The sequence below is a fragment of the Salvelinus fontinalis genome, chromosome 7, assembly GCF_029448725.1.
Source record: "Salvelinus fontinalis isolate EN_2023a chromosome 7, ASM2944872v1, whole genome shotgun sequence".
NCBI classification, from domain to species: Eukaryota; Metazoa; Chordata; class Actinopteri; order Salmoniformes; family Salmonidae; genus Salvelinus; species Salvelinus fontinalis.
The window spans coordinates 28,799,312-28,818,111 of NC_074671.1; the positions used below are offsets into that span (position 1 = coordinate 28,799,312).

Here is an 18,800-nt window from a genome sequence, read left to right on the forward strand (position 1 = left end):
CCATTTACTTATGCGTTATGGTGGGTTGATGACCTTAGTCCAACAAACCCATGTAACCTATGAAAGATTGGCCCCTTATCCATCTGAGTGTGTTTTATATCGTATCCAAACCAGCACACATGCAAGACAGGAGACTTTAAATATAATTTCCTTTTTTTATTAAAACCATACAAACATTTGTGGTCAGTTATAAAATAGCAAAGTGGCTCTTCTGGCAGACGGGCAGTGCTGGGCACTACGTGCACCATTCAGAGCCAAATCTGCCTGGACTAGAAGCAGGGTCTGGGAATCCCTGCTTTAAGAGTAATTTCTTTATTGGCCCCTCGTGCCTCATCCTCATATCTGAGCTAAACCTACAGAAAGAATAATGTATTTACAGGTATAAAAACACAAAAAGGCAAGAAAATGCAAAAACAAAAAAAAACAAAGATGCATTTTACACATCTTGACCTTTTTGATAATCATTTTTTTAATATAAATGTTTATGTAAATTTTACAGGTCTCACAAAACACTTAACATGTGTATTTTTTTCATAATTAACAATGGAAGATTGGCAGTGATCTTTTTCTTTTCCGACAGGCAGATTTTAAGGCACATACCTCATGGCCATTCCCTCTGGTCTCCTTTGACAAGGGAATGAATTCTTACCTCTTTCAAAACAAAACACCATTGATGCACAGCTAAAAAAGACAAAAAGTACCAAAAAACACCAAAACGATTCTGTACCTCATTGCTTTGCCACTGAAGAATAAGGAAACAATTTAATATACTGTACACACTGTCATCTGAGACTGCAAGGTGATACTAACACTGTTGAAAGAGTCACTGCACTCCATAGTAGCAGGACATACGGTGCTGTACTACTTTGGAGAATAGAATATGGATTATCCACTATTTGAATGTCTAATAGACATCAGATTTCTAAAATGGTAAAATACAATGGTGGATAAAAAAAACTAACAGAAAACATACAAATGCTACCCTTTCGGTCTGTGAATCATATGCTACGCTTAGAATTAATGGATCTGTTGGATCTGACAGCGAGAATCTGATTCTCACAAAGAAAATATACAAAAAAACACATTGTTATATACACCTGTGAGTACCATTACGGACATTGTAAAATCAAGCAATTGGAGTATGAATTAAAGAGCTACTTATGACGCTTGTGTGAATTCTAAGACTTTGAAGGCTGGTCCTTTTAAACGTGGGCTCAATACCATATTATTTGTAATACTCTGTCAAACACACACAATTGGTAAGACTTGGTAGAAGCACTGAGAAACACTGACATTTACATTTCGCAAAAGTAACATACTAACAAAATGACGATAGCAAAGGTGTAAATATCATTTTAAAAAGCAAGTCATTATAGAAGGATAACGCTATGGGCATCCGTTGTACCATAATGGTAAATGGCACATCCAATAGGATTAGATACTTGGCACGTGCTAGTCTACGTACTTATAAAGACAGTGTTTATGTTTGACCTTGAATACAACATGCATTTATACCAACAGTGTACAGCAAAAAAATAAAAATAATGCGACGATACACGCAATACTGTTTCAAAGGGACGAGACCAGAGAGGCCATCAGAGGCCTCACTTGCTCACCATCATAATACAAAGGGAAGGGCTTCCAAAAATAGCCTTCATTCCAGAAAAGGAATATATCTATATATACTTTTTGTCACATGTCCTGTCTCAGAAGAGAGGGGATGACACTTTTACAAAATAAATCTGATTGGCAACAAATTTGTTTTGGGGAGCACTATGTAAGTATAATAAACTCGTAATCTGTCACTTTGTCTTAAGCGTCGCCGCCTTTTCCCCTCTGTTCTTTACATGCGTCAGTATTTTCCTCTACTTCCTTTCACCAACGAGAGGGAGGGATGGAGCAAAGGAAGGAGGGAGAGTTACTGCATGATGGCTAGGAACTTGCTCTCCTCGGCGAGGGTGGTGAGCAGGGAGCTCATGTCCCCGATGGCCATGTTACTGAGGTTGGAGGGCATCATGCCCGCGGTGCTGTGGAAGGTGGCGGAGACCCGGGGCGTGGTGAGGCGGGACGAGTTCCGGGACACGCCCTGGAAGACGGAGGGGCTGATCACCCCCGACACCAGACTACGCTGGTCGTAGCCCATCCCCACGTCCTCTATCATGGCTCCGAAATCCAGCGGCAACACGTTGTCTAGCACGTTGACCGAGCCGCCCGCGCGGCTGTCCACCGTGCTTGTCACCTGGTCAGCCACCGGGGAGAGGAGGGAGGCCGCGACCGAGGAGTCCCCGCCTAGCCCCACCTGCTCGTTCATGGTCTCCAGCAGACACTGCTCCTCCATTGGAGAGAAAGACGAGGTCTTGGTCCCCAGCGGGTCAAAGCACACAGCCTGGTCGCTGAAGCTCTGGTCCAGGTAGCCCTGGTCGGCAGCCTCCAGCTTCAGCCCGGACACCTGGTGGGCCAGGGAGCAGTGACTGGCTTGGTTCCTCAGACTCTGCTGCTGCTGGGTGAGGTTCTGCTGGGTAAGGTTGCCATGGCTACCATTGGTGGTGCTCTGTTGGCCATTCAGGTACTGCTGTGGTCTGGTGGGGTGCCTATAGCTGCTGTTGGCCTGCTGCAGGCGGGGGGCGGGGGCCTGGGGGTGGTGGTGGAGCGCTGGGGCCTGTGAGAGGCTGGTGAGGCTGTCCACGGAGGCCCGGCTGAGGAGCAGGTTGTCTCCAATCTGCCTGGAGGTTCCATGGTTCTGGGTCTGGTACTGCTGCTGGCTGTAGCCCTGGGGCAGAGGCCCCACAGAGATCTGGGAGAAGTCAGGCCGGCCAAAAGTGTGTGTGGGGTTGTGGCCGTTCCCTCTCATCTCCATGCAGGAGTGGGTGGTCGCCTCTAGCTTCACACCGCCATTGACTCTGCATAGGGGTTGGGGCTGGCCTGGCTGGGCACAGCGGTTCTGGAAGTCTCTGGTAGTAACTGTCTGTTGTTGCTGCTGCACCACCATGTTCCCAAACCTCCCGAATGATGAACCGGCACCCAGACCTTGGTGCTGCTCTGTGGGGGCCCATCTGCCACACCTCTGCTGGGCCTGGACCTGGGGCTGCCTCTGGGGGGACCTTTCAGCACTCCCTGAGCTCACCTCGTTCCACTGAATGGGCATGCCGTCTTTGCTGGGGCCCTCTCTCTCCAGTCCCTGCTGCTGTTGGTGGTGCTGCTGGAGACTGTGGATGCACTGGTTCAGCCCTGGGCCCTGGTCCTGTAACTCCCCTCCAGGGAGATGGCCGTTGTCCCCAGCCACATGGTTCTCCAGGTGGTTGTTGTAGGAGTCTGCCTGGTCCTGTGAGCGGAGGTCCTGAGAACGGAGGTACTGCACCAGGTCGTCAGGCAGCATGTCCTCATCCCCCAGCAGCAGGGCTCCCTCCTCCTCCATAGCCAGGGCCTCCAGGGCTGCATGCTCCATGATGCTGGGGGGGCAGGGAGAGGAAAGCAGGCCCCCTCTCTGGAGATTCCCCTCTGAGCGTGTGTAGTTCTGCAGGCTGAAGCTGCGGCCCTCTGCTGTGGGGTGCTGGAGGCCTGATAGAGGGGGAAGTGGGTGGATGTTGTTGAGGCTGCTGAAGCGCTGGACCTGGGGCAGCCCGAGGAACTCCGGGTGGGTTTGCTGAGGCTGGGTCCGCACGGGGTCGCTAGCCCTCCGGTCCGGGCCGTTCCCCGGGCCCTCGCCGGGGTAATAGCCCCTACGCCGGTAGTCCCGGTACCCGCTGTGGCCCCCGTACCCATTGGTGGTGCTGCCGTCGCTGCAGCGGCGCGGCCTGACCAGTGGGGGCAGCGCGTGGTTGCCTCCACATCCGTCTTGGCCATCGCCCATCATGGCCATGCGGGTCTTCAGGCTCATGCGCTCCATGTTGGGCAGCGGCGTGGGGGGTGGGCCGCCCGTGGCAGCAGCGTACTTGGCCTTCAGGTGGTAGTGCTGCGCCGGCGTGAGGTTGAGCATACCCTTGGAGCCTCCCCCGACGCCCGCCCACCCTCCACCCACAAACACTCCACCTCCTCCCCCGCACTGGCTGGCCTCGCTGGAACGGCGCGAGGCGTCGGTGGAGATGGGGTCATAGGAGTCGGTGGAGCTAAGGTTGTGGTGGCGGCGGTGGTGACCAGGGGTGTTGGCCGCCTCGCTCTGGGACGCCTGGCTGGAGCGCCGTGACGAGAAGCACGGTGAGATGCCCGAGGAGCGCCGGCTGCTGCTCAGGTAGGCCGAGCTGGTGGCGCTGCCACTGCTGTCCCGCCGGTCACCGTGCTCGATGCCGCGGAGCAGGCTGAGCACCGTCAGCTCTGTGCTACCCAGCTCGGGACGAGGAGGAGGCTGGGGCTGGGATAACCTGCCCAGGCATGATCCTGAGGGAGGACAGGGGGAGAGAGGAAAAGAGCGAGAGAAAGAGACAGAAAGAGGGTGGAAGGGAAAAGGAGGGGCGGTGGAAGTGTGTGTGGGGGGGGGAAACAGAGAAAGAGGGGGAGAAAGAGAGAGAGGGTGGAGAGGGAGAAAGATGAACACAATATAAGTGAGGAGAGATCCCTCAGACAGATGCAACCTTCTCACAAACACAGTTTGACCATGAAATTCTATTACATGCTCTAATCACTGATGTGATATATGATGTGATATGATATGGGTTTGATTCTGATTTCCAGCGGAACATTTGTTAAGCCTGTGAATTCAAGTCCGATTTGCAGGGAGGGAAATTCCAGGTAATCAAACCGCGATCTGCTGAGACATTTAGAGTTCTTTTCACAACCCAATACTAGTGTCAATGTTATTTTACATATCTATTGGCCTTTACAGTGTTCAGGGACGTTTAACACTGATATTGAATGTCCGTGGAGTCCAGTGTGTAAAACACACTTCTCAGCCTAAGTCTCTGTAATGAAACACTATTATTCTTTGTGTAACATAAGCATGGCCTCAGAGGACCAGGACAGGGGTGGTGGATATGAGCATGGTGGATCCTTACCCAGCACGGCAGGTCCCTTGGGTGGCGGTGTGGGGGACAGGGGGCCCACCCTGGGCATAAGGGCTCCCCCTCCTCCATTCACCTGCTTCAGCCTCTCCATCTTCATGTGCTCCATCCATCTCATGGGCCGGCCCACGTTCCTCCTCGCCTGCAGCGCCAACGTAGCCGCCGTGGCTGTCGACACCGTGGAGTCCATGATGGGGGCGTCACGGCCCCCCTCCAACTCCTCCAAACCCTCCTCCTCCTCCAGCTCCTCGTCTTCCTCTCCCGGCCCCTCGCCCAGTCCCACCACCCCTCCCCTCACAGCAAGCTGGACTCCATGGCTGGGATAGGCGCTGATGGGGGACTGGTCACTGCTGCATGTAGACTGACCGCCAGGGCTTGGCTGAGACGTCTGTGTGGGGGCATAGGGAGGATCAAGTAAAAGATGAGAAGAAGTAGAATTGATTATTACCAAGTACACGTGACACATTGAGGACACGTTCATTTTCTCAAAGGTCTGCGAAATATGATTAAAACACACAATGACACCATGTGATGCAGCTGCCTGGGACATGCTTTCCACCGGAGTAAACAACAACACAATGGCATTTCTGATTGTGATTGGTCATATTAATTCATTGAGTCTGGGCATGACCTACCACCTTCATATCTACAGACCTGGTTTGCATTTATCTGTCATTACAGCAGTAGACATGAACACAGACAAACTTTACTCTCTCTGAGCTCGGTTTGTCCAATGTCTTCTGTTTTGTAAACAACGTCAAGTGAATCACGGAAGCGTGAGTAACGCCTCCCCTGTGTGTCGTCCAATGGACCGGTCCAAACTCTATAACAAACACTCCGGTGAAGGTAGTGGGATATAGACTATTTTCAGACAAGGGGGTGGGGGTGGACAAAGGCTTATTTTCAGACTGACTAAGGCCTAATTGGGTTGTTTACTCTGATTTACCCAAAATGGAGATCAGTGAAGAGAAAAAGATTCACTTTTTGGCACGGTGCAAAACTGCAAAGCAAGACTTTCCTTTCCTGTAGTTTGAATGGTCCGGATTCCACCAAATGCATTCGGCTGCACAATAGAGCCCTCGGCAGTGTTGGGCATACTTTTAATACACATAAACAATGTTGGAAATGCACTTAGTTCTGCCCCAAGGTATTTCACTTTGGGAAAACATTACTCTCCAAAATAAGAAAACGTTTTGAGGAGAATTAAGACAATTTCTCATTGCAATGTGAAGTGTGTAAAAGAGAAAAAAACGTAACGGCAGTGACCGTGGACAGTTTTGTAAAGATGTCTAACGAGCTAAAAGATGATGCCACATGGGAGGAGGATAAAAGGTAAACAGACTCATTTTGGATGAAATGGCTACTGAAAGGATGTTAACAAGGTGAATGAGACACGAGGGTTTTTACAAATGCAATATGGCAACATGAAGGGACACCTATCTCACCTGATTACCCACTGTCCATAGAGAAAGAGGGAGAGAGAGAGAGAGAAAGGGAAGAGCGAAGCACGGCGCATTGGACAAAAGAAAACATTCATTTGTTATAGTGTTATTCGTAAGAGGTTAGATCACACGTAAAACCCATGTGCTGTACACGTCCCTGGCTGACGCCCCAGTAATCATGTTCGGTTTAAGTGAGCATCATGGTATAGTACATGGTTAGAGTTAAAGTGAATATATACTGAGTATACCAAACATTAGGAACACCATTTAGTTGCACACCCCTTTTTGCCCTCAGAACAGCCTCAATTCGTCAGGGCATTTGGTATTTTATTAGGATCCCCATTAGCTGTTGTAAAAGCAGCAGCTACTCTTCCTGGATTCTACAAGGTGTCGAAAGTGTTCCACAGGGATGCTGGCTCATGTTGACTCCAATGCTTCCCACATTTGTGTCAAGTTTGCTGGATGTCCTTTGGGTGGATGTCCTTTGACACAAACCAGTGCGCCTGGCATCTACTACCATACCCCGTTCAAAGGCACTTCAATCGTTTGTCTTGCCCATTCACCCTCTGAATGGCACACAGACACAATCCATGTCTCAATTGTGTAAAGGGTTAAAAATCTCTCTTTAACCTCTCTCCTCCCCTTTATCTACACTGATCGAAGTGGATTTAACAACATTAAAGGATCATAGCTTTCACTTGAGCAGGTGTTCTTAATGTTTTGTCCACTCAGTAGAGCATTGTTAGAAACTATTAAGGTGACATTTCAGATAGATGGGCTGCTATCCCCATAGAAATATAATTACTAGAACGGGCAATCCCCATCCAATTTACCATTCCGTGATGGGTGAACCAACAGCAGTAATTATATTTCTTGGGTTATCCCATCATTCAGTGTATGTTACTGTGTGCCCTCAGAGAGGGGCTCACCATAGGCTTCTCCGTCTTGATGGACTTGACCTGCAGACATTCGTCCTGTTTCGAGGTAGCGTGGTTGTACTCCCTTTGGTCTGCGTAACCCCCTAGTTGCCCCGGCGACCGGCCCTGTCCGTTGCCCCCCTCTCGGGACTGCGGCGGGGGACGTGGGAAGGCGTCACTGCGCTGCTTCTTGGTCACGTGCGCCTCTGGCCCGTGCACGGTCTTTACGTGCTTGCGTAGGGAGCTGGGGTCCGTGTAGCGTTTGGTGCAGCCAGGGATCTTACACACGTAGGGTTTCTGGAACATAGAGATACATTATATTGCATTATATTATTAGTATAGAATTTTATGTTAGTATACTGTTCTATTTAATTCTATGCTCTGGAAGGAGAGAGGAGAACAGATGGGGCCAGTGACAGGATGCTTCTGTTTCTAAAGGCCTCCAGCAATGAACCGTACACACATATACAGTCAGTGGCGTACGGAGATGACTTGTTGCTGAGCTGTGTGTGTGTGTGTGTGTGTGTGTGTGTGTGTGTGTGTGTGTGTGTGTGTGTGTGTGTGTGTGTGTGTGTGTGTGTGTGTGTGTGTGTGTGTGTGTGTGTGTGGTACCTCGTTGGAGTGTGTGCGGTTCTGGTGCTTGGCTCTGTCGGAGGCGTTGGAGAAGGCCTTGTTGCAGCCCTCGTGTTCACAGACGTACGGCTTCTCTCCAGTGTGGGAGCGCAAATGGGTCTTCAGGTTCTCCAGGCGAGAGTAGGCCTTGGGACATCCCTCAAACTGCGAAGAAGAAGAAGAATGAGAAAAGAGAGCGAGGAGGAGTCGGAACCCACACACTCATCAAACACAGCTCTAATGCTTCATCCTGGCCGAGACCAGTTAACCTCAACAATATATACAGTGGGGAGAACAAGTATTTGATACACTGCCGATTTTGCAGGTTTTCCTACTTACAAAGCATGTGGAGGTCTGTAATTTTTATCATAGGTACACTTCAACTGTACAATTCAACGGAATCTAAAACAAAAATCCAGAAAATCACATTGTATGATTTTTAAGTAATTAATTTGCATTTTATTGCATGACATACGTATTTGACACATCAGAAAAGCAGAACTTAATATTTGGTACAGAAACCTTTGTTTGCAATTACAGAGATCATACGTTTCCTGTAGTTCATGACCAGGTTTGCACACACTGCAGCAGGGATTTTGGCCCACTCCTCCATACAGACCTTCTCCAGATCCTTCAGGTTTCAGGGCTGTCGCTGGGCAATACGGACTTTCAGCTCCCTCCAAAGATTTTCTATTGGGTTCAGGTCTGTAGACTGGCTAGGCCACTCCAGGACCTTGAGATGCTTCTTACGGAGCCACTCCTTAGTTGCCCTGGCTGTGTGTTTCGGGTCGTTGTCATGCTGGAAGACCCAGCCACGACCCATCTTCAATGCTCTTACGGAGGGAAGGAGGTTGTTGGCCAAGATCTCGCGATACATGGCCCCATCCATCCTCCCCTCAATAAGGTGCAGTCGTCCTGTCCCCTTTGCAGAAAAGCATCCCCAAAGAATTATGTTTCCACCTCCATGCTTCACGGTTGGGATGGTGTTCTTGGGGTTGTACTCATCCTTCTTCTTCCTCCAAACACGGCAAGTGGAGTTTAGACCAAAAAGCTCTATTTTTGTCTCATCAGACCACATGACCTTCTCCCATTCCTCCTCTGGATCATCCAGATGGTCATTGGCAAACTTCAGACGGGCCTGGACATGCGCTGGCTTGAGCAGGGGGACTTTGTGTGCGCTGCAGGATTTGAATCCATGACGGCGTAGTGTGTTACTAATGGTTTTCTTTGAGACTGTGGTCCCAGCTCTCTTCAGGTCATTGACCAGGTCCTGCCGTGTAGTTCTGGGCTGATCCCTCACCTTCCTCATGATCATTGATGCCCCACGAGGTGAGATCTTGCATGGAGCCCCAGACCGAGGGTGATTGACCGTCATCTTGAACTTCTTCCATTTTCTAATAATTGCGCCAACAGTTGTTGCCTTCTCACCAAGCTGCTTGCCTATTGTCCTGTAGCCCATTCAAGCCTTGTGCAGGTCTACAATTGTATCCCTGATGTCCTTACACAGCTCTCTGGTCTTGGCCATTGTGGAGAGGTTGGCGTCTGTTTGATTGAGTGTGTGGACAGGTGTCTTTTATACAGGTAACGAGTTCAAACAGGTGCAGTTAATACAGGTAATGAGTGGAGAACAGGAGGGCTTCTTAAAAAAATACTAACAGGTCTGTGAGAGCCGGAATTCTTACTGGTTGGTAGGTGATCAAATACTTATGTCATGCAATAAAATGCAAATTAATTACTTAAAAATCATACAATGTGATTTTCTGGATTTTTGTTTTAGATTCCGTCTCTCACAGTTGAAGTGTACCTATGATAAAAATGACAGACCTCTACATGCTTTGTAAGTAGGAAAACCTGCAAAATCGGCAGTGTATCAAATACTTGTTCACCCCCACTGTATATAACTGACGAAGGTAGAAGTGTGACAGATTGTTTATTAAATGTAAGGATGCACCATCCTCACATACCCACAACCATCTAACAACAGCTAACTCTCTATGTATTCCCATATCTAAGCCCATGATGTAAAATTAACATTGTGAGAGTGTTGTGGGAGCGTCCTCACGGTGCATCTGTGTGGTTTCTCCCCGGTGTGTCTCCTCATGTGGACCACCAGCATGTACTGGGCCTTAAAGGGCTTCTGTTCCCGAGAACATTCATCCCAGTGACACACAAACTCCTTCTTCTCCCCGTGGATGTGGTCATTGTTGATGTGCTGAGAGAGGAAACAAGCCGAGGTCAATCACAAGTCAATCTGGATTCAATGTGATTTGTTATGATTCAATATATTCATCCTGATTCAATTGATTCGTTATGACTCAATGTGATTTAATAATTCATTATGGATCAAGACCGGTAGGAGTCAACAGTATTTTGTCTGTAGAAAAGCTGCTTTAACCAGGCGTGTAGTGACTGGCGAGCACCACAAGGGGGCCAAGGGACCCAGAATAGGTGCAGTGTTACCAGAGTATGTGAGCGGAGCGGAGCTGGAGCAGAGCATGGAGCAGAGCGTGCCTAATTTGACTGGAGCAGAGCATGGAGCAGAACATGGAGCAGAGCGTGCCTAATTTGACTGGAGCAGAGCATGGAGCAGAACATGGAGCAGAGCGTGCCTAATTTGACTGGAGCATCGGCCTTCTCGCCTTGTCCAATTTCGCTCCAGTAGCACTCACGTCTACTTGTGTGTTGTTATAGCCCCTTGCTTTAGCTACTGTCACGGAGTTCGCTAAATCTTTTCAGAAAACAAAACGGATAAAAAACACAGGTGCAAAATCAAGGTGACTTTCAAAGATGAGGACCAAGAGCAAGAGAGGGTCATTGTGGAATCTGAAAAGACAGGAATCCCAAAAGCATGATGGTGTACTTACTATGTGCACATGCTAAAATAAAGGAATGAGGTGGGTAGATAACTAAGTGTGTCATCGTAGCAAAGTATTTATAAACTAAAATTCATATCTCTTAAAAGTGTCCTTCATTTATGTTATATTATCTATACAATAGGCCATAATTTATTTTGGCCCAATAGGACTGGCATATTCCAATTTTCAAAGAGCTTTCCATTTTGATTGGGTTATTTTGCCTAAAAACCTTTCGGCCTACATATATATATATATTTTTAAACTCTGAATCCCTGTCCCGCCTGGCAAGAGTGGCCAAAAGGGTGTTTAGCATCCTCAGTGGCTCTGCAAGTGAGGAGAGGATATCCTCCACTGCTGGCCTGCTCTCCAGGCACCATCGCATGATCCTGAAGCCACAGACTGGCCAAACTCGTGTTTCTAAAAAATGAATTCAAAGGCACGGAAGACTGCCTAATAAGGCATTTTTTGTTTAATTTGTAATGAATTCTAAGTAAGTCACAGCCTATGATGGACAATTTATAGACTGTGATGAATTAATACAACAAAATGCGTCACAATGTATTTCTTTGTAGGCTATAGCCTTGAAATAATTGAAATAATATAGCCTAAATAATTCATTTCTGTTCTTCTTAGTCTCCCTGTCTGGCTCCTGACCTATTTAGAGTGTTTATATCCTGGTTAATATGACATGTAGCCTATTTGAAATGATGAGCACTTCTTACGTTCACCTTTTCATGTTTATTAAAATACTTTTCATTCAAATCATATGGTTTGGTTTCAATACTTCAAAACCAAACGTTGGTTAGATTGTGATTTTAATGAATGGAGCACATTTGAAGCGGCAGTTTAAGCGCAGCAGTTGGAAAGGACTTCGCGCGCCGGAGCGCTCAGGAGTCCACGAGCGATGAGCGCGATATCCGACTGCTCAACTCACATCCTCTGAGTGTTACAGAGAAAGAAGCAGTAGGAAGCAAATAACGGCAGTTGGAGAAAGGGAACTCTTTCTGTTGCACACATTATGTATGTATGCACATGTCAGAGCGGGGAAACCATGTATTTAATGGATAAGGAACATTTAAAATAAGGACCAAATCCCACAGTTGACAGAGACTTAATATTTACTTTGTGCCAAGTCCAGTAAATCCCTACTGAAGTTCCTTCCTCATCATATATTTTCTTAGCTTTCTTTTCCGTGTTATCATCCATCATTGTTTCCCCAATCATTTTCTCTCTCTCTAACTTTCTATCTCCTCCCATTGTTTCATATTCTCTCTCTCCATTCCTTTTTCTTCCGTTCAAATTTGTACTCTGAGGAATAAAGGGGAGACTCGTGAGTCTCAGTGTCCGATCTGAACAAGCTTTTCAAATAAAACCCTGTCACTTCCCATCACATGGGGGCTCCTGCCCCTCCGTGACAAGTGCTGACAGTTGTGCTGCCGTGGCAACTTCCAATCTGAGGTTTGGGGGGGGGGAGAAAATCTAAAGTTCACTCAAAGTGTCTCAAATGCCAGAGCTTTACATCTCCAGCAAAGCATTATATCTAGTGAGCACGACACAGCCCTGGTTTCTCTCGCTCACCTCCTCTCTCCCTCTCTCACCTCCTCTCTCTCGCCTCCTCTCTCCCTCCCTCCCACCCTCTCTCTGTCTCTCTCTCTCTGTCTTACACACTGACCAGTAAAAAGGGGTAAGTGGACGGTTAAAGGGGGATAAGAGAGTAAAGACAAAGAGAAGAAGAAAAAAAAGGCACACAGACATGGAATCCTCCGGGGATGAAGTCAACATCTGGCCCTCTCACAAAGACAACAGTGTAGTGTGGTGGCCTCTGAAGGGCCTTTCCGAGAGCAATTTAAACCAAGGGAGACAGACACAATATCCTGACCAAAAGGAACCTGTCTTATTACATTCCTGAGCAGAGACGGGGAGAGAGACCTCTGCCTTAGGGGGATGGGAAAGAAACAGGGGGATAAATAGAGACTTGACTTTGAGAGGTCTTAAACATCTGGGAGAAACAAGTCATTGTTAGAGTATCTTTGTGTTTTCTTGTAACACATTTGAGCAACCAAACAACGGGAGGGGAACAGCAGAAGACAAGAATAAGAGAAAGAAGGGGGAGTCAGTCGAGTGAGTGTTAGAGGTAAAGAGGTGCAGAGGGAGGGGAGTTCATCCTCCCATTCCACTTTATGACACAAAGGCAGCCTGTGTCTGTAGTGTCCTGCCTCTTCAACTACTGTACTGCTGAAGAACCCACATACTTATAAAGACACTTCCAGAAGTCAGGGCAGTGTGTGTGTGTGTGTGTGTGTGTGTGTGTGTGTGTGTGTGTGTGTGTGTGTGTGTGTGTGTGTGTGTGTGTGTGTGTGTGTGTGTGTGTGTGTGTGTGTGTGTGTGAGGATGAACTGCTAGAGTGACACTGTGCACCTCCAGGCATAACAGTCCCCAGACAAAGGTAGCATTGTCCCCAGCCAGCAGCCCCTCCCCCTGTCCAGTCTGTGACCCAACACTCAAGCCTGTGGGGTCCTGACCAGGGCACCGTCACAGACCTTTGTTCCCATCAAAGGAAGGGACGTACCCCTAAACAGACAGAACCCTATGAAGTCGGACCTTACTTCAAGAGAAAGGCCCCCATGGACCCTCGAGACTCAGAACAATTGCACTTAACTAACCCCTTTTGTAGTGGGAGCCAGGGGTGTCCTACACAGCCAATATGAGGACAGAACAAGTGCGCTAAAACTGCCATCTCTTCACCAGCCACGTGCACTTTCCTGCCCTGTTCTGCTCTCAGAGTCCAACTACATCAATACGTTACACAATGCAATCGTTAAGTTCCGGCTCCAATTGACTTTATGTATCAACAAGGGTCCCCCATTCATTTCAACCTGACACGTTTACATTTTTGGAGTGACAAAAAAATTATAATCACAGAGAGAAAACGATTGGGGGGGTGGGGGGGGGGGTGGAGATTGAGAGCCGTGGACATTCGTTTCCCTTAGATTGATCTTTCCTCCTCCTGTCACAAAACCGCTCCTCGCTCCTTCCCTCCCTTTCCCCTCCGTCTCTGTGAGGGAATCCCTGTGGCAAGCGATCAGTCTGCGTCCCTAGCTGAGAGCAATGGGAGGGATGGGAGCACCTCAGTGTTGTTGCGCTGTTGGCACTCGCTCCCCTGTTTCCCCTCGACCCCCCCCAACCCCTCCCGCCAGCCTGTACAAATGACCAGGGGCCGTTGACGGTTGTGATGCATGGGGCCCGGCGCTGACAGAGAGGGGCCCGGGCCGCAGACGACCCTAATGGTCATGATCTAATGGCAATTTGTATTGAATCAATAATCTCAATGCTGAGCGGATGGACAGACAGGACGTGTTGGACCCTGCGTAATGGACAAACTGGTGCTGATAGCTGCGGTGGCGGCAGCACACAAGCGGGTTATTCATCTTCACCCTGGCAGGTTATCGGCCACTGAGATGGATTCAGGAGTAAGAGGGGCAGAGGGAGACACAGGCGCGGGCTGGGATGAGCAGAGTGCACACACACATGCGCACACACACACACACACAGTACACATACGCTTACAGGTAGAGAGTGACGTATCAATGTTAATGTATAACACACTGATATAACACATTGATATACAAACACACACACACACAATTTGATTTGCATAATTTGCATAGGACAGGTACAAAATATACTCAAAGGAAATTGTATTATTTTCACTCACTCCAGATAATTTCATGGATTTATACCCACAGAGCAAATTGGCTAGCGTTACCTAGTGTTGGTTTTCAGTGTAACAGAACAATTAACACTGTAAGTGTTAAATTAACCCTCATTGGTGTAAAATAACCCCAGTGTTGGTGTTAATAACAGCGTTGAACCAAAAACATGCCCACCATTATCATATTTCCCAGCATGCTCTATTCTATGTTGATTTTTAGAACTGTTTGTTTCAATATCTGTGCTTTGTACATTGATTGGTTAATTCATATTTTGCTACTCAAAAATAAATTACACACCTTTTCTAAACTAATATGTTATTTGTATTTATTGCACCCGTTACTGAAATGGTTGTTCCAATTGCTTTAGGTAGTCTTATATCATAGCCGTCCCAACCCTGGGAGTCATTCTGAATGCAGGCTGTAGCTACAAATGACAAATTACAAAGGTTGGCTATCCCCTCTCTGGCTGATTTCCAATATTGATGGGGAAACGAGGCTTCCTGAAGCATTGAGGCTTTCCAGCCAATGTTGTCGAAAATAAGTTCATTACTCAGAGCTTCCTTATCTGTTCACAATTAGTGACATCTGCTGGTCAGCAATAAATAGCAACGTGTGATTATCAGATTTCTTTTTTCCTTCACTGATTTTATCAAAACACCATGGCGCAGCGGTAAGTCGTTGGCTTTAATAGCCTACAATCAGTTGGATTAGCAGGTTCACATCTTACTTCATGCTTCCCTTTTTTGCCTTCAAGTTGACTATTTTTCAAAAACGGAATCTATGGCTCTATTTAGGATGCTTAAGACAGAAGCTTATACTATACTAAATAAAACAAATGATTTGGACAACAGTGCAGAAAAGTGTGGTTTCACATAAAATAATTTTTGAAATAGTGTGACTTCAACGGGATTCGACCTCATATCTGTTCCTGAATGTTCCATAGTTCCCTATGCTACATGCTAAGGTACCGGTCAGGTGGAACAACGCGTACAAAATCCTAACTATATTTATAAGTATGGTATCCAGTAGAGGTCGGTGTTTGAAAGCAGCTTAATCGAAGAAAGCACCGGAACCACATCGAAATCAGTGGGATCTCGCATTTTGGAAAAAGCACTTGATCAAACAAAGCTTCGGACGTCATTCATGACGTACTTCTGATAAAGTGATACGCGCATCGGCACACTGCTTCGAAGTTAGCCGCTTAGCGATTTCGACGCATGCCTCAGAGCTCCAGTATCAAACGTAACATCACTAGATTCCAATAGGATTTACAGGTCACTTTGCAAGCCAGTGTAATGTCACTTGCAGGCCTGCTGTCGCCTGTAAACCATGCGTTTTAGGCCACTGTATTAGGGTAAATCTAGGCCCTCAAAATAAGGCCTTATAAAATACATATTGTATTGTGTTAAAGAATTACATTTTAATGTTAACATACTCACTTAGGATCTTGGTGAATTCCAAAGGACTGAAAATGGATGAACGCAACAAACATGTCTCTGTCACTAAGAAATGCAGTAATAGGTGGTATCTCTACAATTCACTTGAAAGGCAAGGCACCATGGGAAATATGCAAATAAGTCATTATACTAAGGACAGTGCTAATTTAACACTGTTCCACTGTCTATACGGGTCCACACTTTCAGTGTTAAACTTAACACTCTGTGTTGATTTAACCCTGGAGAATTTGCTGTGCATGTATTATAGCTACACATGCATACACATAAACACACCAGATACACAGAATCCCATCAATACTTAGCCACTTTCCTCCATTTTCCCCAACCACTTCAAAATCCGTCTACAGTGCATCCTTATCAAACTCTTTCTGGGACATACATTAGAATGCATGCGTGCATGAAAATAGGGCCTGTTTACAAGGCAATTTCACTAAGCTGTGGGACCCGCAACACCGTTTAGCTTTATCAAACAGAGCCTAATAAATCATATGCTCTTTTGTGATGTCAATTGCTGAAGTGCTTTGTGCAAAGAAAGAAAAAATTGGGAAAAAGAGGCAAGGGAGGGAGGGATATGGAGGGAAGGAGGGAGGGAGAGAGTGAGGGAGTGGAGGAGGGAGGGGGGTTAGAACTGGCATGTGTAATTCAGCACAGCCTTTTCATCTTGGAGTAAGATACTCCAGACAGATAAGGTGCCTAATCCTTCTCCTGATCAAAAAAGAATCTGCATTTTACCAATTAAAGGGCTGCGCCAGCAGGCGGAGAGGGGGCCGCATTCTGACTGAGCCCAACTTTATCTCCCCTCAACACCGGGGAGGCACGCAGGCTGCAACCACCGCCTTATAGCATGGTTGTATACGGGGGGAGCTAATGCTAACATCATGCCATCTCCATCTAAGAACAAGGACATTACAACGCCACCTAGGGAGATGACCCAGAATAGCACAGTATCAAGGTGGGGGGGGGGGGAGTAGAAGTTGACCGCTACTTTCAACATGCAGGTACACACACACCCTAGCTCAGGGTCACCCCATTTGAGACCCTTTCTGACCCCCCCACCCGCCAACTTAGACTCTGCAACATCTCTCCAAAGCCACCCCAGTTCAAAACCCCCCAAACATATCAAACAGAGACGTTAAAGAATCCAGCACCAAGCTCTTATCTTTAAAAGTGCCTCCCTCGGAGGGTACAGAGGAAAAGGAGAGAAAACGAGCGGGAGAGTGATGCTAAAAAAGGTATTGGAGTTTGAGGAGGGTGAAGTGGGGGAAGGGAGGTTGATGTTGAGAGGCAGAGTTGAAATAAGTGATAGAGAGGGAGAAAGAAATTAAATAAATACAGCAACTGAAAATTGACACCCGCCTCGCTTTTGCTGACTGGGTATGCCAGATAAGTGAGCTAAATTGCGTAGATGCGATGTTTATCTTATCGGCGGCACCGAGAGCGCTTAAACGCGGATGATAAAGGAACGGGCACAGCGTGTCCTGGCGCGAGTGCGTTTGTAGAGTGTTAAAAATGTGCATCAGGAGCGCGACAGGAGCCGCGTTTGAACAAGGTGGAAAGCAATGAGGGTGGTGTACGGCAGATTTGAATTCCAATTCATCTTCATTTACGTAACCGTCACTTTTTTAACACTTCAAATAGTAGTTTTGAAGTGTACAACTTACCTCACTTGTTTCAAATAGCCGTTTAATTGAGAGTTTTTACCTCACTAATATCAGACTATTGACAAAGAACAATCGATAGAAAACCATCAAACAATTCCAAATGTATCAGAACTGAAAACTATGTTGTTAACTTTACCTCACACTACCAACCAAAGCCAGGCTGGAAGCATATTCTATCATTTTTTCCCATAACCATTCTATAAGACGAGCTTAAATAAAGGGGGAAGGGATATCCCATTGTTTGGCTGTATGGAACCCCCCCACCCCCCCAGCGTTAGAGGAGAGACACTGTGGTCCAAATACTATACTTATCCTATTACTGAAGGGGGTGGGGGTGAGGGTTGGAGATAAGAGGGTTTTCTCCCCCGCTCGCTGAATTTGAGGGGAGGGGTTCGCTAGGCAAATAGTTTCATTAGCATGTCCCGGCTAACCCTATCTGCATGGGCATATAAAATGAGAAATAAAATACAATGACGGAGAGAAAAAAACTATTCTGAGTGAACTTGCAAGGGGAAAAGACAATGAGGACGTGTTGATTATTTCCTGACATGGAGCAATATCTCTTCTCAGATGCACAGCAGTGAAACCTACGTGAGGTTAGGGTAGTTAGAGTGTGGAGAGCGGACATTGTTAGGGTAAAACAGATGTTCACCTGGTGGAACTAAAAGGAGAGTGAACAAGCTCTTACCCAGTATGATGCACCCCCCTCACCCCGGCCCAAATCGCCCTGCCCCCCAGAAACAGGGGCAAGAACTTGTCAAGATCCTCAACCTTTGAGCAGAGCCCTTCAAACGCAGGAGGCAGCCCATTCCGCGCTGAGGATATCAATTATAGATAGGGGTTACCGCCGCGGCCGCGGATTGCAATGTCAGACGCCGGGATAGACAGCCGTGGAGAGCTGGGGATCTATCTATCAGATGTGTGCTGATGGGGGTGGTGTGTGTGTGTGTGTGTGTGTGTGTGTGTGTGTGTGTGTGTGTGTGTGTGTGTGTGTGTGTGTGTGTGTGTGTGTGTGTGTGTGTGTGTGTGTGTGTGTGTGTGTGTGTGTGTGTGTGTGTGTGTGTGTGTGTGCTTGAAGATACATGTAGTTAAAAGGGACACCACGGTGGCTTCCTTCTCACCATCAGCCCCTCAGCTCCAGCTCTCATG

The 18,800-nt window shown here is 47.3% G+C and overlaps 1 protein-coding gene across 1 annotated transcript in view; it reads right to left on the reverse strand.

Moving 5' to 3' along the window:
* Window positions 1–141: 141 nt before the first annotated feature.
* LOC129859341 (transcriptional activator GLI3-like) overlaps window positions 142–18,800 on the reverse strand; it is a 35,913-nt gene continuing 17,254 nt past the window's right edge. Inside the window, exons 7-11 of the mRNA XM_055928987.1 lie at window positions 10,028–10,177; window positions 7,966–8,130; window positions 7,366–7,650; window positions 4,989–5,382; window positions 142–4,374 (exon numbers count right to left, since the gene is read on the reverse strand). Coding sequence (XP_055784962.1) covers window positions 1,919–4,374; window positions 4,989–5,382; window positions 7,366–7,650; window positions 7,966–8,130; window positions 10,028–10,177 — 3,450 coding nt within the window. The 3' untranslated portion in view covers window positions 142–1,918. The remainder of the gene's footprint in view (window positions 4,375–4,988; window positions 5,383–7,365; window positions 7,651–7,965; window positions 8,131–10,027; window positions 10,178–18,800) is intronic.